General features: G+C 37.0%; 3 protein-coding genes across 8 annotated transcripts in view; all 3 read left to right on the forward strand.

Annotated features, from left to right (window-relative positions):
* Nucleotides 1-16,187, forward strand: part of tbc1d10b (TBC1 domain family, member 10b) — a 442,453-nt gene that overhangs the window by 49,986 nt on the left and 376,280 nt on the right. The window lies entirely within an intron of this gene.
* Nucleotides 514-5,762, forward strand: rras (RAS related). The gene is given in 7 exon segments (NM_001005931.2): nt 514-805; nt 1,070-1,166; nt 1,343-1,430; nt 1,746-1,848; nt 3,824-3,932; nt 4,030-4,148; nt 4,229-5,762. Coding segments are annotated over 6 exon segments (591 nt in total). The 5' UTR covers nt 514-805; nt 1,070-1,082; the 3' UTR covers nt 4,317-5,762.
* On the forward strand, nt 6,819-15,522 carry prrg2 (proline rich Gla (G-carboxyglutamic acid) 2). Of its 5 annotated transcripts, none has more exons than XM_087241840.1 (8): nt 6,819-7,157; nt 7,274-7,400; nt 8,789-8,878; nt 9,235-9,398; nt 10,171-10,204; nt 14,726-14,855; nt 14,939-15,082; nt 15,170-15,519. In XM_087241840.1, exons 3-8 carry the CDS (start codon nt 8,794-8,796, stop codon nt 15,192-15,194), a joined length of 582 nt encoding a protein of 193 aa, XP_087097966.1. In that variant the 5' UTR covers nt 6,819-7,157; nt 7,274-7,400; nt 8,789-8,793; the 3' UTR covers nt 15,195-15,519.

A 16,187-nucleotide genomic window follows, 5' to 3' on the forward strand; every position in this document is an offset into this window, starting at 1 on the left:
GTGGCAACCCTGATTAATAAACAATTAAATAATTGTAAATATTAGTCAAGGATAACAAAAAGGTAACAAAAATTGTATTATTCTCTAAGAGACTGAATCACACACTGACAAACGTAAAGATAAACTAGGTCGAATTTCATAACCTCAAACAATTTCAACATATCTCCTTTTATCCGTTTATAATAACTGAAATGACAATAAATGCTGAATTAACGCACTATATAAACATCCAATACTGTAATGCAGACGCGCCAGGCCCTTGGCCAAATATGGGAAAGACGACGCTCGAATTACACATTTATCATATAGCCTGCCTTCTATTGCGGAAATACAGGCGTAGTAACAGCAGAATCGTTCCTCGCGTCAGCCAATCACAGCTCGCCGTGGCTCATCGATTACAGAACGATTCGTTCGGTGAGAAAAACAACTCCAAAGCCACGCCTATTTCAGGCGTGCGCATGAGATACACTCAAGCCGAAAAAAGTTGCCCCTGGTCATGAAAAAAAAAAAGCTATCGGAAGCTAGAGGGACTCCAGAAATCACTAAGAAAAATCCAGAGGGCGGACATTCCTTAGTGCCTGGAATTCGCTTTTCATCTCCCAAGCAAGATGGTTTTTATCGCCCGAGCGAAGGGAGAATTTGTAGCTTAAATCCTGCGGATACAATCTGTTGAAGTTGTCTTGCGGGTTAGCAGTGGACTAAGTTAAGTTGTCTGACTTTCGAGGCGCTAACTTAGTACTAGAAGGCTAATTTACTCAAGGCGGCTGCGGAAGAGTTATCGGCGATCACTGCTCAGACCAGCACGGTATGTTTTATTTCCCCTTCAGAGATCTCCTTTTGCCAATGTTATTGTTCTGTATAGATTGAAACATGGAGATAACGTTAGTGTTAACAAGTAGTCGCTTAAATCTGTAACATAACCTAAAGTGGAGGTTTATAAACGATGCCAGGCCTTGTGCGGTATTAAACCTTAGTGCTCGATGGGATACGTTTACTCCATTAAAACTATTTCAGTCGAGTAAGAATGCACGATTAGTATTGTTTATAACTTAATGTCATATATTTACAGGACTAGTAAGACCATGTCAACGGAAGAAAGATACAAGTTGGTGGTTGTGGGCGGTGGAGGTGTGGGGAAAAGCGCCCTCACCATTCAGTTCATCCAGGTAAAGGTGTTTTTGGGCACTTTTGTATGAAACAGAGATGTGTTTATGGCGTGATATCGGTGTAGTAATTATTACAGTGAGTGTGTTGTAAGAGTTGTGTGAAGTTCACAGTGCAGTGGGCTTTTCTCTGCATGTTCCTTCATGTTTAGTGAACAACTCTTTGTTTTCTTTCACAGTCGTACTTTGTGTCTGACTACGACCCAACCATTGAAGACTCTTACACTAAAATCTGCACCGTGGACGGGAAGGAGACACGATTAGACAGTATGTTGGTGCTAATGTGTTCTTTGTAGGAGGGAATGAGTGTTAAAAAGCTCCACAGGCTCCCTCAGCCGGGAGATTTTGGTCAGAGTTGCATCACTATGATTCATTGCTGACTACGGGTTCCTGCCCAGGTTTTGTTTTGACTTGCTGTCAGTACAACACCATGCCAGCTGTGCTTAAAGCTAGCTTTTAGTCAATCACCATCGCATTCTGCGTGCCAAAAATGTGATTCGTTTGTGTGGATCGTCTCATCTTGTATACAACCTGTATTTATCTGAGGTCTGTTTTGTTTTTGTCATTCCGCCTGTCCATTAGTCCTCGACACAGCAGGGCAAGAGGAGTTTGGAGCCATGAGAGAGCAGTACATGCGCTCTGGAGAGGGCTTCTTACTGGTGTTTGCTCTTAATGACAGTGGCAGGTAGGTGTTTTCCTGAGTGTGTGTGACAAAGGGGAATAGGTAGTTTTCTGTGTGACAGGAACAGAGAATGTATGTGGCTGTTTGTGTTATAAAAAGTAAACCACAAAATGTGTGTGTGATGAGAACCAGAGTGCAGGTTATGAGTGTTTATGTTATTAGGTGTGTAGACAGCTGAAGCGTGTTTTGTGGTAAATGTATAAATGTATATATAAATGTTCTTATTTTTTTTTCGATGTGGAAATGCTCACAGATGTGACTGCATTTTCAAAAAAAATCACTATATACAGTGCTAGGCATATATAAGTATATACCTCACAAATCTTTCAAGTTCATATTTTTAATTAGAAGCTATACAATATTATATTTATGCATAAACATTAAATTAGTCAATACTGATACCAAATCTGGAGCCTATCTAATAAAATAACTTCCGATAAGGCTCCAAAAACTAGTACACCCAAATGTATATGTTATAGAAAAATATTAAATACAATTTAAAAAAAAAAGGAAAAATCAAGAGAAGCAAGAAATTTTGTTGAAATTTTGTAGGTTGTCTTTTTTTTTTTTCCAATATTTGCTTGAATTTAATTTTATTATTTTTCAATTTCTAAATATGTTTGGTGACTAAAATACTATTTTAATAAATATATCTGCTTAATAAATCTGTTTTGTTTAAATGCACCAAAATAAATTGTTTATATTCACTGAGAAATGGAGAAAAATATTCATTTTCAAAATGGGCTCTACTCGATTATGCTGAACACTGTATGTGCACCTTTTGGGCTGCAATCAGTAAAGATAGTTGAACATTTATAGTATTTTCTTGTAAATGATGTGTGGTTTTGTTTATTTGTTTTACTTTTTTGCTTTCAAATTCGACATTAGATTAAAATTAGCAAGATGTCTACAGTAATTCAATATTTTTGCCTATAGACTAAAGGAAATGTATGCACTCTGTTTTCGTTTTTATTTTATTTTTTTACAGAAAACTTTGAGCCTGGTTAATTTTTTTTCTTTTCTTTCTTTTCTTTTTCTTATTTATTTTTGAATATCTAATTGTTAAATATAAGTTTTATGTTTGTATTTTTTTAAGTGTATTCACAAGTGAATATCTGCTAAAACTTCTAATCATAAAAATACATTTTAACTAAAACTTTAAACCTCCTTTTGTACAGGCTCCCATAACACTATTGACATGTAAATTAACATCAAAATGAATACTAAACGTTGTGTTATTAACTGAAAATTGTGTTTTGCAAAGCTACTGCCATTTACTGACATTTTGTTTTAAAGTCATTTAATTTTTATAGAAATGCTGCTACTTTTTATTTTGGTTCCAGAAGATATTTAATGTAAATGTAATCTGTAATTAATAGGATTTGAATACATTTTTTAATGTACAGGATAGACATGGGACGATAAAAGTTATTAAGTTATACCACAATTTGTAAAAGTCAAGGTTTTAAAACCGCCAAAATGTTCTGCTATACCTTTCCTAAGGTATATGTTTTTTTGTTTTAAGTATCTTAGGACAACAGTATCTCCAGCTGAAAATATCTCCTAAACACGCCTTTTCAGATTAAAACAAATTGTGTTTTTGAAACTAATGAAGACAGCAGAAGTCAATAATTCATTTGAATTATTTAGCCTGACATGTTTTCTGTAACAAAATACTTTAAATATTTCTCAAATAAAATATATTGTGTTCAAAGGAGGATAAAAAATGTAGTTTTTTCCCAGACATTTAAGATGAACATATTTTAGAGCAGGAATCACAATACTGTAAAAACATGGAATTTTTATTTAAGATTATCATACTGTCAGAATCTTATACCGGCCCATGCTTAATGCAAGATCCAGATAAAATTCAGCAATAATGATTATCCATAAACTCTGTGTTTTTTGGATATATTTGTGTCCATATAGCTCAAAGGGCTATCATGCTAATGAGTTTTGTTAATTCGCTCTTTTTCAGTTATAACGAAATTCAGAAATTTCACACTCAGATATTACGGGTTAAGGATCGAGATGACTTTCCTATGGTTCTTGTTGGCAACAAATCAGATCTTGACCAGCAGAGAGTGGTAATGTTTCCATGTTGTGATTAGACCTTTTTTTTAAACTGCAAAATCCCCCCAAAAAGCCAACCAGTCCTTTATGTTTTGTTTTATTAATGTATAGATCTCAAAAGAGGAAGCCATGACGTTTGCCCGAGAAAACAGGATCCACTATATGGAATCATCAGCCAAGAACCGTCACAACGTGGATGAAGCCTTCATGGAGGTTGTGCGAGCAATAAGGTATCTAAAATGGAGAAGTGCACTCATGAGGTTGAAAGTGTAGTGCATTGTGATGAAGTTGCATTACCATTTCTCTGCAGGAAGTTTCAGGAGACAGAGAGTCCACCGCTTCCCGCTAATCATACAGGGAAGCAGAAGAGTGGTGGCTGTCCCTGCACCCTACTCTGACTGGCCCTCCGCACTGTTGCCTAGGAGACTGAAGCCCTCACTCTCACGCCTGGTGCCTTATGTGTGTGTGTGTCTGAGTGTGTGTGTGTGTGTGTGTGTGTGTGTGTGTGCGCGCACTGTATGCATCAGTGTTAGTGGCTTTTACAGTATGTGTGTATGAATGGGTTGCCAAGGAGAAACTAGGCTATATCAAACAAGAGTGAATGTGTTGGAAATGGGGACCTTAGTTCTTATTTTGTTTTTATTTTAGTGCCTATAGCATCATGCTCTTGATTTTAGAGTTCAGCACAGTATTTTGTTATTTCCATCATGGTATGAGGTCAGGGTCAGATTGTGTGCCACAACGGCATCTTCTTTTTAAATCGTTCACCACAGAGATGATGAATAATAGTGACAATGTGTATTTCAACAACCACATCAAACAAATCTTTTAGATGCTTCTGGCGTCAACTCGATGTCATACACATTGTGTTATTGACTCTCAAAGACAAGCCAGAAAATATTTTATTTGCTCAGTTCAGCACGTCCTCTCTCTCTCTCTGGGGATTCATTTAGTCGGCGAAACTGCACTGAAACGGCTGATCTAGACTCTACACCTTGTTGCTCATCAGAAGCTTGGAATATATTCAGCCAGCTTGTTTTCATTAATCACTTTCTGATAATGCGATGTGGGTAGACTAAGACAAGGAGTGGTTTTAATAATTGAGTATTTTTAGAGGAGGAGGGAGGAGAAGTAGTGTTAAAACAGTGGGTCCAGAATCTGCAATGCTTGTATTCATAAAAACCAAAGACTATACTGTATTTGTTTGCACACCAGCTTTGTCTTAGTAGTTTTCCAAGGTAGTTTAACACTAAATGGACAATTTGTGTGGGTTTTATTGTGGAATTGTTTTGGTCTGTTGCTTGTTTTTAATTTCAATTTGAAGGTACTTGTATTTCTTTGTGTGTGTGTTTGTGTGCAGAATAAGGCAGTCTGTCTCCGGGTTCACATGTTATTGTATATAACATGCTTGTGATTTTTGCACCTTCGTTTGTAGACAGGGATGAACAAATGTATACAAAGGATATGCCAAATGAATTTCCTAAAAAGCATGATGTTAACGATCAGTGTTGTGAGGGAATGAGTCACACTCTGTCTGTATATGGGTAGACCGCCATAGTTTAGGGTGAGAAAAAACATGACTAGGTGTTTCTCCTTAGTCACACTATAGCAGTTCTTGCGGTATACCTGCCTCTCGAGTTGCTACACACACATTATGGCCTGTAATCAAGGGATATAGATTTTTTATTTTTGAATTTACAAACTAGGACATATTCTGTCGTAAGTCAGGTTTGTCAGCTGCAAATAAGAACAAAGCACTATTTAATTTCGCTGTGTTACAAAATCAGCCAACATTGTGTCAATGGACTTCATTCAAAACTTTTCAATAAAATTTCATTTCTTAAGTCTGATCATTTCAATTGTTTTTAAATTTAAGCTATTTTTCTTGGCTCTGGAATCTGGAGGGATGACAGACTCCATTTACTTTTCAATTTTTGTATCTGTATCTAACAATATTCTTTTGTACACAATTAAAATGTCTTGAAACCATCTTTTGTGGAAGAATTTGTGCTTATATATTGGTAAGAGATTCGTTTGGGATAGTTATAGTTTGTCCTTTGATGAAATCTGTCTTGCAACAAATAAAAATAAACAACATGTAATGTAAACAATACCAAAAATCTGTGGCATTTAAAAGAAACGATGTATTTTACAATTTAAAATGGGGTGTCATGGTGCCACAGTGGGTAGCATGATCGCCTCACAGCAAGAAGGTTACTAGTTTGAGCCTCAGCTGGGTCAGTTGGCATTTCTGTGTCGAGTTTGCATGTTCTTGCTGTGTTTGTGTGGGTTTCCTCTGGGTGCTTCGGTTTCCCCTACAGTCCAAAGAGCAATCTGGGGGGATATGTCCCCCTCAGTTTTAGAGACAGATCATTTAGAAATGGGTGATAAATAACAAAATAAACCTAAAATCCCAGACACGCATACACACACTTTTAAAATGTCCTCTACGCCCCTGGCTATGGGTGAATTGGGTAAGCTAAATTGCCTGTTGTTAATGAGTGTGTATGGATATTTCCCAGTGATGGGTTGCAGCTGGAAGGGCACCTGCTGCGTAAAACATGCTGGAAAAGCTGGCAGTTCATTCTGCTGTAGCAACCCCTGATTAATAAAGGGACTAAACCAAAAATGAATGACAATTTAAAATGGCAATAGATACATAACTATAATTAAATAATAGTTTATTCTACATTAATGAACTCTATATTGTTTCCTTGATAGCAGTAACTCACACACTGGTGCTAAAATAGGACTGGGCATTTTTTTGATAACACTATAGCCTACAACAATTGAACTGCTCTGCATATGTGAGGTGAAGGTAAAAAAAATAACCCCAGAGGAATCAACCACCGCGAGAAGACAACACTGAAACGTAAATTTAGACTGTTTCCTGTCGTTTTGAAGCGCTATTATCTGAGTAGTATCACCTGTACAGGACTCAACTTCATCAGAAGCTCATCTCAGGTCGGCTCCCGCGTGGAAGAAATGAAGAGGCCCATTCATAACCTGTGAAAATGACGGTTTATCCAAACGAGACTCAATGAACTGGAAAAACCGGAAGCTGTTTAATCTGACCGTAAATGTGATTTTGTTTTAAATGACATTAAAAGTCTAAATTATTATAACGGCATTGAAGAAAATACGGATACTAAAGACGTTTGGCACTAAAGACGAGTAAAGCACGCTTGTTTTTGGAGGCGTTAAGTGTCGCCACACCTCTAAACGCCCGCGGCTGTAAGGTGAGGTATGTTGTCAAACTGGAATGTCGCGTACGTGATGAGTTTCGCTGTAAATGAAACAGGTGAATGTGAACGAAGTTTTAATCAAAACCCTCGAATATGCGAATTCTTGGTAGTGACCATCTAGATATAACAGTTTACACCACCAAGACGGGAAATCTCTGGAGAAGTCTGAAAGCGTTTTAGCATATGGTTTTAGCCCTCAAGGTTTACTTGTCCGGAGCACTAGAGAGAATAAAGAAGGTAAGCGGGCGTTTACCTGCGTCGTTTGTCTTCAGACGCAAAGGCAGTAGTTTTACTTTCTTTTTTACGTTTTGTTGTGTTTGTGGAACAGCATGTCCGAAACAATCTGCAAATACGCACTTTTTGTATGTTTGTTTAATGAAAAATGCCTTTTGTCTTTCTCTCGCACTGCTGCTGTGTTGTCAGTGTGTGTCGATATAAGTTTACGTGTTGAAAGTGTCACTTGTCAAGTTTTATGTGTATTAAGACTTGTAACTTTTAAATGTATAAAATTTAATAATTCCTAATAATAAGTGCAGTGACCGATAGAGGACGATATTGTAAAAGCCTTTTGAGTTGAACATAATTGTCCATTAATTTGTTTGTGTGTGTGTGTGTATGTGTGTGCGCGCTCACAGGGTTGGATTTAACCAATAATCGGCCGCTTTGGGCCCCCAAATAAATACTTAGAAGTATAAAGTATACCTATAACATGGTATCCTGTCATATTTTGTATGATCAGTCTCTAAAAAAAAAATAAAAGTTTAATGTTTATTACATCTGCGCAGATGTATCCCCCGCCCTCAATCATGGAGAAGTCCAGGATTCAAATTAGGTAAAGATTTAGCTTTAAAAACAAAATAGTTTAGATATATTATTAATTCATTTGAAGAAAACAAATCATTTTAAAAGTTTTACAAGATGCCTTGCATGCTGTTATTATTATTTTGCATTAGGACACAATGTAGAAAAAGAGTAATTGAGTGATATAAGAGAGAAAAACGGATAAATAAATCCTTTAAAATAAATTGAAGTACAAAAGGTGGATTTTAGAACTTTTGGGCCCCATAGGTGGAATTGCTTAGTGCCCCCAAATCACTAAATCCGCCCCTGTGTGTGTATGTATTACCACTTGGCAGATTGTAAAATGGTTTACTGTATTTATCAGATATGGGATTGAGACACATGTTGATATCTTTTCTTTTTTTTTCCTTTTAGCCTGATAAGATTTTTCCCCAAGTGTAATTAAGATGGTAGTTCTTTTGTGCAACGCAAAATACTTTAAATGCCAATATAGTCCTGTGTTTGAATAAAACATGTTTTATTTAGAAAACTGCTGATGACATTTCTTCCATATATTTGGAGGAAAGACTCTTATTTTCAGTCCTATCACACAAAATAGGCCTACATGTCCTGACCAGTTGTCAATTTTATGAAAAAGGAAAGCAAATGTTTCAAATTTCTGTTTTTATCGGAAGTCTTCAAGAAATGTTCTGTATATAATACTTATTTTAAGCTATATTTTACTTAAACCAAATGTCTTGCATTTATTTAAACTCTATTATTTCCATAGCCATAGGTCCTCCATATCCACAAAACACTGACTCTTATAATATTCTTTTGAACAGGTATAATGCTGGGGTTCTCAGTAATATGCTTGAGCTTCCTATCCTTGCTGCATCTTGTTTGGGGCAGAGTGATTTACAACGAAAATGATGGTAAGGATAAAAACTGAGACGCTTTTTAAAAGCACAGTGTGAAACCTTGATATCATCTTTTATTTTTGCTAATCCATTAGATGTTTTTTGTTGTTTTCCCTCATTTTGCACTTATGTAAGGAAGTAGACTACTTCTGCATACACCTGATGTGTAGTTTAGGTTCATTAAAACATTATTTCATGCCCTGAAAGCAAAATTATATACATTTTTATTCTTTACTGCAATTTCTTTACTTCATACTCTACTGTTCTTGCTGTCTGTGAAAAGACATTATTAAATGCATTTGATGGTGCATTAAAGGATTGTGGCATGTAGCTAATCCTCATTATGATCAATATTTGCTTGTGTTTGTCAGTTTTCCTTGAAGAGAAGTCAGCAGGTTCATTTCTGTCCCGTAAACTGTTGTATAACAGTTGGGATTTCGAGGCAGTGGTGCCTGGCAATCTAGAGAGAGAATGCATCGAGGAAATCTGCTCATATGAAGAGGCCAGAGAAGTGTTTGAAGATGACAAAAAGACGGTAAGAAAGACATGTGATAACCAAAATAATATCATGATATTGGTGTGTAAAAGTTTGGGATCCCCTTGCAGAATATGTGAAAATGTGAGTATTACAAAGATGTGATGTGTGAAGATTAGATTTTACACAGTGCATGATATCTTTGTATTTAAGTACTTGAATATGTTTATCTTCTGTAAAATTTTTCCTTGATGTTTCTTTTTCCTTCCTGGAGCATCATTGAACATTTGGTAAAACAATTCTCAATCATTTTCTAACGTCTGAAGAGCTGTTGTGAATTGAGGAAAAAAACAATCAAATAAGAAAAAATGGTTATTTCTATCCTGTACATTCTTGATGTGTTCTGGAGCATCATTGAACATTTGATAACCGTTTCTCAGTAGTCTAGTTTGAGTCCCTCAGTTGTCTTCCGTGTGAAAAGATGGTTCTCAAAATCATAGTCTCTATTGGAAAGGGTTCAAGTATGCCAAAGATGCGAGAGGGTGCTCGCTGCAGAGCCATTTGAGCAGAGCTGAGCTCCAGCGAGGGGGAGCATGAGCTCTCGCTCTGCCTCCTGTAAGCTGTTTTAATGCGTACACCAACCCCACCCCTAACCCTACCCCCAGTGACATCACTCGTAGAAGAAGTGCAAAAAAGGTGGAGCTCAAGCTCCCCCTCGCTGGAGCTCAGCTCGCCCAAATGGCTCTGCAGCGAGCACCACTTGAAAAATGCTGGAAAACTGAAGAATCTGCAGGACATATTTGATTGTGTATATCTATTTGTCTTCTAACAGGCAGCTTTTTGGAAAGACTACGTCAACAGTCATCGTAAGTGATTATATTTTCCTGTTAAAGTAACATACTTGATATTTTATAGATTTAGCTGAAGATTCAACATATAGATTTTTGAGATTTCTAATAAAATAATTTTATCGTCCAAAATTGAACAAATAAGTGCTTGGGGGTAGCTTTAATGTGTCTGTGCTCTTTGGGCAAAGGATTCATCAGAATAAACAGCAAAAATCCGTCCAAGGCACTCAAATGTGCAAAGTATTAAAAAGCCTTTATTCACATGGCTAATCCTTAAAAACCTATGCGTTTAGGCAGAGAGCTGCCTTCATCAGGGTAACAGTGATCAGGTGCGTCTGGAGTTTCTTTTAAATGCTACTGTCTCATGACTCATTAGAATATCTAAACCAGGGATCACCAACCCTGTTCCTGGAGATCTATCTTCCTACAGATTTTAGTTGCAACCCTGACCAGACGCAGCTGTCTGTAATTATCAAGTGCTGCTTTAGGTTCTATTAATTGGTTCGGATGTGTTTAATCACGGTTGCGGGTGAATTCTGCAGGAAGGTAGCTCTGCAGGAATAGGGTTGGTGGCCCCTAATCTAAACAATACTAAAATAATATATTAAACTAGGTCAACTCAACAATGTGTTTTGATGTACAAAAAAAGGCACACAGATGACAACATTGCATTGTCCAACCAACGTATGTTCACATGGACTTGTGTGTAATTTGCTATAGGCCAGTTTTTAATGTAATAATAGTAATAATGCACATTGTTACAGCACGGTTTGACCAAGTTAAATTTAAGACATGTTTAAGAACACTATAATGAATTTAATGAAATTTTAGACTCATACAGGGCTAAATGCCAAGGATTTCTTTTTATACCCCCAGTGGGAAAAGATTTTCACTTGCCCTATCTAAAAAATGATTATTAATTTAATACATTTAATAATACAATAATAATAATTTAATTATGAAAAGCAATGGGTCAGGTCAGTATCCTAACAAGTAAATTAATAGTGAACTTTTAAACAAACGTTACTCTAAGGAAAGTAATTAAATGCTATTTATTTTTATTGTATGCCCACATTACACAATTTTAACATCAAATGTATAATTGTGTTACAAAGTGTACAGTCGTGAAAATGGAAAAAAAACAAAGAAACTAATATAAAAAACATAAATAAATAGATAAAAATAAAGTACAATGCATCATCTAAGAGCAGTCTTTAAGTGTAGATTAAACAAAAATAGTAAATAAATAACAAGGATCCTGTGTTAATTTAAGAGAGCTCTCTTATGTATTCTCAAAGGGGAGACCAAATTAACCAGAATCTTTCAGATTTTATGTTTGTCATAGGTATGTTTTTCACATGGTAGCCATGTAGCAATTTGTGATATCCACATATTGAAAGATGAAGCCTGTGATGCAGACCAAAGAAGCAAAATGCATATTTTAGCTAAATATACCAGGACAATTAATAACTGTAATGCATCTTTTTCAAACAGAATTTTTGCATTCAGATTCAATAAATACAAAGCTGGGGTCATATCAAAATTTAGCTTGAGAGTATTTTCCAGTACCTTATGTATTTTTTTCCAAAATGGCTAAATTTTCTCACAGTCCCAAAAACAATGAATGAATGTACCTTTTATCTTTTTTTACATTTTAAACACAAGTCTGTGGCATTGGCAAACATGTTCTTAATACGTATTGCTGTAAGATATATCCTATTAAAAGATTTTTCATTGAGCTCATGGATCCCAAGAGAGGTACTTTTCTGGTGTTTATTGTCATACAATGTCCCAGTCATTCTCTTCAATTTTTAAACAATATCCTTCTCCCAAACATCCTTAAATCCAAGCCAGGCATAAGTGCAATTGTTAGACAAAATGTCATAAATCCTTGTTATCAATCTTTTTAAAGAAGCTAGAGTCAGTAAAAGGTATTTGATCTCCGTTGTTTTGGTTCTCTGCTCTCCTTTGTCCAACTTTGGTTTTAAAAAGTGTTGCAATTGTAGATTTATATAAAAAATATAAAATATTTGATACTGATCTACAATCTCTTGGAAAGACTTTATGGTGCCCTCTGAAAATAAATAAGATAATTGAGAGATGCCCAGTTACAGACATGCTGAAAAAAACAGTGTTTTGCAATGTTAAAGGGCCATGAAACCCCCTCGTTTCAGCAGGGTGTTTTCACACCTCTTCTTTGGAAAAAGTCAGAAAAGTGGGCGTGTCCAGCTCTGTTTAGGGGGGAGTGTCGGAGGAACTAAAGTGGGAGGGTGTGGGAGTGTCGATTTGGGCACGCGCGAGTTTCAGAGTCAAAATACACACACACACACACACACACATACAGGAGAATGTGATGGTGTTTAACCTACATGGACATCTGTAGTCGAATTATTAGCCAAATTATTAAATGGTGGACTTTAACTGCAGTTTGGCTCTTTCATTCAGGGAATTCATTCATGCCCCTCGCGACACACGAGATATTTGATTCGAGGAACTGCTCTAAGCGTGTATTTTTCATGCAATGTTTTATACCGCACGGCGAATGAGAGAAAAAAAACCTCCGCATTTCCCAGAAACTTAGATGCACACGGCAGGTAGCGTCAGAAAGCCACGCGTGTTATTCCGGTCACTAAATGCGGTAAAAACCCTACATGAGGTTAAAGTTTGGTTGTGGTGCTAACGTGTTTACACTCTGTGCAATAGTTTGTTAGATACGAACAAACTGAATAAACAAAGAGCACTGGTCGCTCACTTACCAAATCTGTAGAGACAGGACAATCACCAGCAACTAGAGCCGCGTCTTTATGAAGAGAATACTACAAACGATTCCAGATCCCAGCGTTTGCAGATGAGAACAGCTCTCAGGTAAACAATAATCCTCCTTAGACACGTAAGTTATTGTTGTCGCGCGTCGCGTACACTGTAATCCACACGTGAGTCTGAGCTCTCACAGAGAGAAAATGAAAACGAAACTTAACTGCAGCAAACTATAAAAGCAACACTTCACGCTTGTTTTGCCAACACAACGTGGCGTCTCTGTCCTGAAAACACGGTGATAGTAATGAATATTAATGAAGTTGCACAATAGAGTGCGCTGATTGGTTTGACCCAAGCCTTACTCATGCATTAATGCAACACACTGTAAGACGTAATAAGACACACTCTGGCACAGACGTCCAGTCTGCACGCTGGAATACACGCTATTATGTCATGACCGTGACGCAGCTTCAAAAATTCATTTCAAACAGGAAGTACGAATTTGCTTAAAATAACGCAAAAACAACCAATTTACACTTTTTAGTGAAATATAGGTGTCCTAATAGTGTTTTTAGCAATGTGGGACACATATACGACTGTCAACAGCTCAAAAAATGTGTTTTGGTGTTTCGTGACCCTTTAAAGGCATATCAGGGTTAAAAGAAAGTGGGGAAGACAAGGAAAAAGGGGTATAAATTCCCAAATACAGTTGAAGTCAGAATTATTAGCCCCCCTGTTTATTTTTCCCCAATTTCTGTTTAACGGAGAGAAGATTTTTTTTAACACATTTCTGAACATAATAGTTTCAATAACTCATTTCTAATAACTGATTTATTTTATCTCTGCCATGATGACAGTAAATAATATTTGACTAGATATTTTTCAAGACACTTCTAAACAGCTTAAAGTGACATTTTAAGGCTTAACTAGGTTAATTAGGTTAACTAGGCAGGTTAGAGTAATCAGGCAAGTTATTGTATAACAATGGTTTGTGTATATATAGCTTAAAGGGGGTAATTTTAATAATAAAAAAATTAAAAACTGCTTTTACTCTAGACAAAATACAACAAATAAGACTTTCTCCAGAAGAAAAAATATTATAAGACATACTGTGAAAATTTAACTGCATGCTCTGTTAAACATAATATAAAAAAATATATCAAAAATTAAAGGGGGGCTAATAATTCTGACTTTAACTGTATGTCTTTACATCTTTCCAAGTTCTAAGAGTATTTGATATGATAAAATAATCTGAATTCTTTTTACATTTTTTTATAATTCTTAACAAATGGCAAATATTTAATTGGTAAAGGGGAGCAAAGTGCTTTTTTCATCTTAAACCAAATAGAGTTAGTCCTCGCACTACACCAGCTAATCATATTTTTTATTTGGGCTGCCCAATAATAAAACTTAGGATTTGGCAAGCCATTAAATGCTATTTTTAAATAAAGTTAAAGGTTTGGCATTGTTGGTGATTGTACTGGTGTTATGGCCAGAAATGTGTGCAAAAACAAGGGAAATTAAGACTTTTTAGAAAAAGATTTAAGACTTGTAACGCAATATGCCCATAGATTTAAGACTTTTTAAGGCCAAAAATTTAGCTTTTAAGACCCTGCGGATACACACCAGCACAAATATGCATCCTTCTTCAGCAAAGTGCATGAAATGTTTTCAGCTTCCAGTTCAAAAGTGCATTGTGTAAACACCTTTATTTAGATTAAATACGAAAGCAATATATGAGCATTTGTTGCCAATGACAAACTAATTGATTGACTTCCACAGAGAAGTTGACTGAAGTTGATGTGGCTGGTCTGTCAGCTGGCATCGTGGCTGCTGTATTGGTAGTGGTTATAGCCACTGTGCTGGGCGTTTATTGCTACAAGAACAGAGGCAAAAATGCAAGAGGGGGCAGGTAAGTGCATGCTATCATTACCCCTGTATGCGATGTGTCTTTTATGTGGCAATCTCCCTCTAATGGATGCTGCATCTCCACAGTGTTCCTGTGCAAATGGGAGAGGACGGGCGGCCAGTTCCTGAATCTGTGCCCCTGTCTGGTATTGTGCCTGCAGGTCTCCCCTCATACAATGAGGCTCTGACCCACAGTGGCCAGCATGACGCACCTCCACCGCCATACTCCGGGTAAAAGCAGCCTGCTTATATATGCATAGTGTATACCTGCTGCAAAATGTGAATGTGTTTTAAAATATCCCTCTCTGCTCTTTACAGGACGACTCCAACTGCACCACCGTAATCTCAAAATGAGGAATGAGCAATGATTTTTTTTAAGAAGAATTTTACGAGTTGGATTTTATTTCACTGGTGAACGGAGTGCGCGGCTACATTGAGGCTTCGAGATGGTGGTCATGCGCCACAGACAAATGTAGTTTCAGTCACTGTTTGGCTAACTTATTCCACTTGGGCTGTCTGTTTAGCGCTTGCCTTGTTTATTACATTATTTTGCTACCAAAGGTTTTATTGTGAATTGCCAATGTTTTCATGAATCAAGTTTGCGTCATCTTTAAATAGATGTTTAGACATTTTAAATGTTCATTGTTAATAAAAATAACTAAACAAGCCTTGATTGGGTTTGACTGGTCGTTGGACTGTGTAAAGGCACGCGCGTGACCCCTCCAATCGATTCCAGAGTGTTTGCCATTAGCCGCTGTTGTCACTCATCATCGGCTCTATCTTCCCCAGTATCACAGAGAGCACTAGAGAGCGTCCAATCCTCACTCACTCGGTAGTGCCTCTGTGCTGTACAAGGCGGCAGTGCGCACGAGACTTCCAGACAGCCTGCGTATGTGTGTGTGAGAGAGTGTGACAAGTCGGCAGAGGGGGGGCGTGCGCGCGCGTGTGTGCGCGAGCCTGTTAGTTAGTTCACTCATGAAAATGGCGTCTTTTTGGACAAATACCTGAAAATAAGTACTTCAAACCTATACGCCGTAGCGTTTATTTGAGGTTTCGAATAGAAATAATGCACATTTATAGTAAATTTATAGAATTTAATGTGCCTGGCGACGACAAACCACTTTTTTTCTGACGAAATTCGCCCATGATGTAAATATTTGGGGCGCAACAGCTGTATACAAACGCGCACTCGTTAGACTGCTATTTATAGAGCCCTAGTACATCTCACCTTTTGTGTGGCAATGCAGTAGGCGAAGAACTAAGAGGAAACAGGGTACAGTCAGCACGTGTCGTACGTCTCGTGGGTGTAGCGAGCAATGGCATCAGGATTCGACAT

This window comes from Danio rerio, chromosome 3 (assembly GCF_052040795.2).
Source record: "Danio rerio strain M-AB ecotype USA chromosome 3, GRCz13ab, whole genome shotgun sequence".
Classification (NCBI taxonomy): domain Eukaryota; kingdom Metazoa; phylum Chordata; class Actinopteri; order Cypriniformes; family Danionidae; genus Danio; species Danio rerio.

Bases quoted from the DNA above. Each gene is read 5' to 3' on its own strand.
- prrg2 (XM_087241840.1), top strand. From the start codon at position 8,794: ATGCTGGGGTTCTCAGTAATATGCTTGAGCTTCCTATCCTTGCTGCAT. The intron at 10,205-14,725 runs GTAAGTGATTAT...TGACTTCCACAG, and splicing joins AGACTACGTCAACAGTCATC to AGAAGTTGACTGAAGTTGAT. The intron at 14,856-14,938 runs GTAAGTGCATGC...GCATCTCCACAG, and splicing joins AAAAATGCAAGAGGGGGCAG to TGTTCCTGTGCAAATGGGAG.